This window comes from Etheostoma spectabile, chromosome 9 (genome assembly GCF_008692095.1).
Source record: "Etheostoma spectabile isolate EspeVRDwgs_2016 chromosome 9, UIUC_Espe_1.0, whole genome shotgun sequence".
NCBI classification, from domain to species: Eukaryota; Metazoa; Chordata; class Actinopteri; order Perciformes; family Percidae; genus Etheostoma; species Etheostoma spectabile.
In genome coordinates this window covers 12,461,285-12,464,339 of record NC_045741.1, presented here as the reverse complement: position 1 = coordinate 12,464,339, position 3,055 = coordinate 12,461,285, and the positions used below count along the sequence as shown (strand labels likewise).

The window sequence follows — 3,055 nt, the reverse complement described above, 5'->3', positions numbered from 1 at the left end:
ACACACACACACACACACACACACACACACACACGTGGGGAGAGTATACTGTATCAGTTTATCACGTCACAATGTAACGTTAAAATAGCATGACATCACAGCTTGTAGTAACAACATCGTTACCTTCGAGCTTCTTCTTCGATCCAGCTTTTCCTCCCTTCCAGACGCTTTGTAGCTACGTACAAACTTCACAACGTGGTATATTGTTGTAATACCGATCATTTAACACGGTGTACGGCCCATAGCTTAACGTTAACTCCACTGCCCTGCGGCCTCCAATGTTTACACTTCAAGGAAGCGAGTAGAAGAGTCAAGTCACGTGATCTCGCGGTGTTTCCGTGGGGACCAAGGAGGTGCTCGATTTAGAATTCAAGATTACCCGAGCGGGCGGCGTTTAAACCGTTTGCCGACGATGGTAGTGTCTAGAATTAATACTCCGCTTGTTTGGGTTATTCACTGGAACAAAACATCCGTCCTTTATGTATAAAGGCAGGGCGAGGTAGATCCTAAATCGGATAAAAAGCCAGAGGCGCATCTATGCTATGACAACCCAAGCATAAATAACGTCACCTCTCATTAATTTCTCCCGTTACATTGATAGTATGAAAATGCTGTAACAAAAACATAGTTTTCTTAACTCACCTGTGATTGACCCATCATTCAAACACGCATGGTCACACACCACAACAAATATCTTTACCATGGGAATTTTTACACTGATTGAACTATGTTTAAGTCAAAGCTGCAATTCTTATATGTTTGCCTCTTGTATTTATTTTTTAAAATATGGAATCAACGTACTATACTATGAGTGAATTGTGTTGGCAGTGTGTGTTTGTGTGTACTTTATTTAATTTTGTACGTAAGTTTAAATAAAAGCCTACATATCGTTGGATTCGTCAAAGTTATCACAATATATTGTTTTATAGCAGAATCCAAAAGACTTCTTAGCCTTGCAAAGTGCAGGGACATTATTAAATTAATTTAAAAACCATTTGACAATGTGTGGAAAAAATGTCTACGGTGACAAGAGTTCAAGGAGAAATAATCAGACGATACGAATGAAATTATATGACATAAGGGTGAATTTTGACATGTAAATATAGCTGTTTAGTTGTTTAAGTTGTGTGTAGGGGCTTTTCTTTGGGTGTGTTCTGTTGAACACCATTACAGCCATTACGGTAATGATCCCATTCTCCTGGTTCCCGTTTTCCCTGTGGCCGTAGTGAGTGTGTGGAAAGCGGAGTCTGCCTGCTGCCTCCCTTTGAATTTTGAAGCACATCAGCGGCCATGGCTGAACGCCGCGCCTTCGCCCAAAAAATCAGCAGGTAAACGACTTGAGACCCGGTAGCGAGCTCGGTAAAGGCACACCTTTGTCGCCTTTATGTCGGTCGCCCTCAGACCACCGCTAACGGAACCCTGCGAAGGAGGCCCAGCCGTGTTGCTCCTCATATATAGGCTATCTATGGCTGTTCCGAGCTAAACGCTTCTTAGCCAGATTGATGCTCAGACCCACCCAGACAGACAGCAACTCCGCTAGCTGCTAGTCTCTCCCCTCTTAATGCTAACAAAGAAGCCATATATAATATTGCTGTCATAAATGTGTCTTGGCAAAACAGCGCTGAGGTTTTCAGTGATTATCTGCACCGAAAGAGACTTACTGTAAATGGAAAACTGGTAATTGTTCGACAGCTAACGTTAGCTATCTTGCCTAACTGTTACAGTAGCTAACGATGGGGAGCTAGGTAGAGATGAGACTAACTTTGTTGACTTATGTTTTATAAGTAAGAACCCATTGACAAGAGAGAATAGATAATTGAATTCTTCAGTAAGACTATAAAAACGCCTCCCTGAACAGCTATACAACAGTGATATTTTAATCTCTTCCACGCCCCTCAGACTTATCAAAGTAATCTCTTTAACAAAGGGCTTTGTGCAAGCTGTCAAATACTATCGTCCCAGGCGATAGATGGTTAGATCTGGTGGAGGTGGACCGGTGTCTCCCACAACTATCAACATAAACACAATTTATTCCCTTTGCATTTAAAGTCAGTGCTAGTTACTTAATTTACAGATAAACACATTTATCTACTACTTGGTTCAGTGTTTTTCTCTGAACCAATGTCAGACGTCTTTACTGGATGAAATTAGATTTTACACTCTTCACAAAATGAGCATTACTTTCACAAAGGTAGCGAGCTTTTGTATCAGATTGCATTGCACAAGTCTTTGTGATATTGTATCCGCTGAATGAATTTGTGGAGTTGGCCTCTCAATGAAACTAAATAATTAAAGTTTAAAATGTTGTTTGCCGTTTTCAGACTCTTAGATTCGTGAACTTTATTTACCTTGCTTATGTTGTTTACTTAGAAATGGGAAAAAAAAGTCCTACTAATGTACCTTTTTTAAGGGTGCTGCCTTTTAGAAATGTAAGTGAGCTAGCTTGTGTCACATTTTGAGGAAAAATAAGTGACTAAAATTGACAGTGACTTTGCCTAGAAGTTTATCACAAATCACATGTCTCAGTTGAATGGTTTACTTATAATATGATCTTCAATTGCTGTCCACCAGTTCATATTTTGTTCCTGGGAGTTATTGTTGTTACCATCTTGAAGCAATAGCCACAAAGACAGTGTTTGTTTAATCAAGTTATTCCTCTGTGCATTGACCAGTGCTAAGTAAGGGTCTGGGAGAGGCATTGGGGAGGACTGTGGAATGTATTAGTCGGTTCAGTGCTTTTGCCTTTCTCCAGTGGTGACAGCACTGCACTGCAGAGGCCTCTGGAGCTCTACTACAGTCAGTACATAAACGTGTTTATCTTTAGCTGTTAACTTGGACCAGGCAGCTGTCATTGTACCCTCCTGCATAGGATGAGCTAAACTAGGGCTTGGCAGTATATCAATATTATATCGATATTGTGATATGAGTCTAGATATCGTCTTAGATCTTGAACATCGTGATATGGCATAAGTGTTGGCTGTAATACCGTAAAGGGATGTCTTTTTCTGAACTTACCAGACTATTCTAGCTGTTCTATTATTTGCCTTTTCCCCAC

At 40.5% G+C, this 3,055-nt stretch overlaps 2 protein-coding genes across 27 annotated transcripts in view; one reads left to right on the top strand and one right to left on the bottom strand.

The window, feature by feature from the left end:
* atg4c (autophagy related 4C, cysteine peptidase) overlaps positions 1-111 on the bottom strand; it is a gene marked incomplete in the record, with an annotated part of 9,094 nt that extends 8,983 nt beyond the window's left edge. The window contains 1 exon segment of the mRNA XM_032526392.1: positions 1-111.
* Positions 112-1,173: 1,062 nt separating this feature from the next.
* The window catches only part of dock7 (dedicator of cytokinesis 7), a 53,974-nt gene continuing 52,092 nt past the window's right edge, over positions 1,174-3,055 (top strand). For 20 of the 26 annotated variants that reach the window (XM_032525025.1, XM_032525021.1, XM_032525019.1 and 17 more), the window contains exon 1: positions 1,174-1,328. In XM_032525025.1, the coding sequence (XP_032380916.1) occupies positions 1,291-1,328 (38 nt within the window). In that variant the 5' untranslated portion in view covers positions 1,174-1,290. The remainder of the gene's footprint in view (positions 1,329-3,055) is intronic. The other 6 variants (XM_032525023.1, XM_032525022.1, XM_032525017.1 and 3 more) reach the window with 2 other exon arrangements.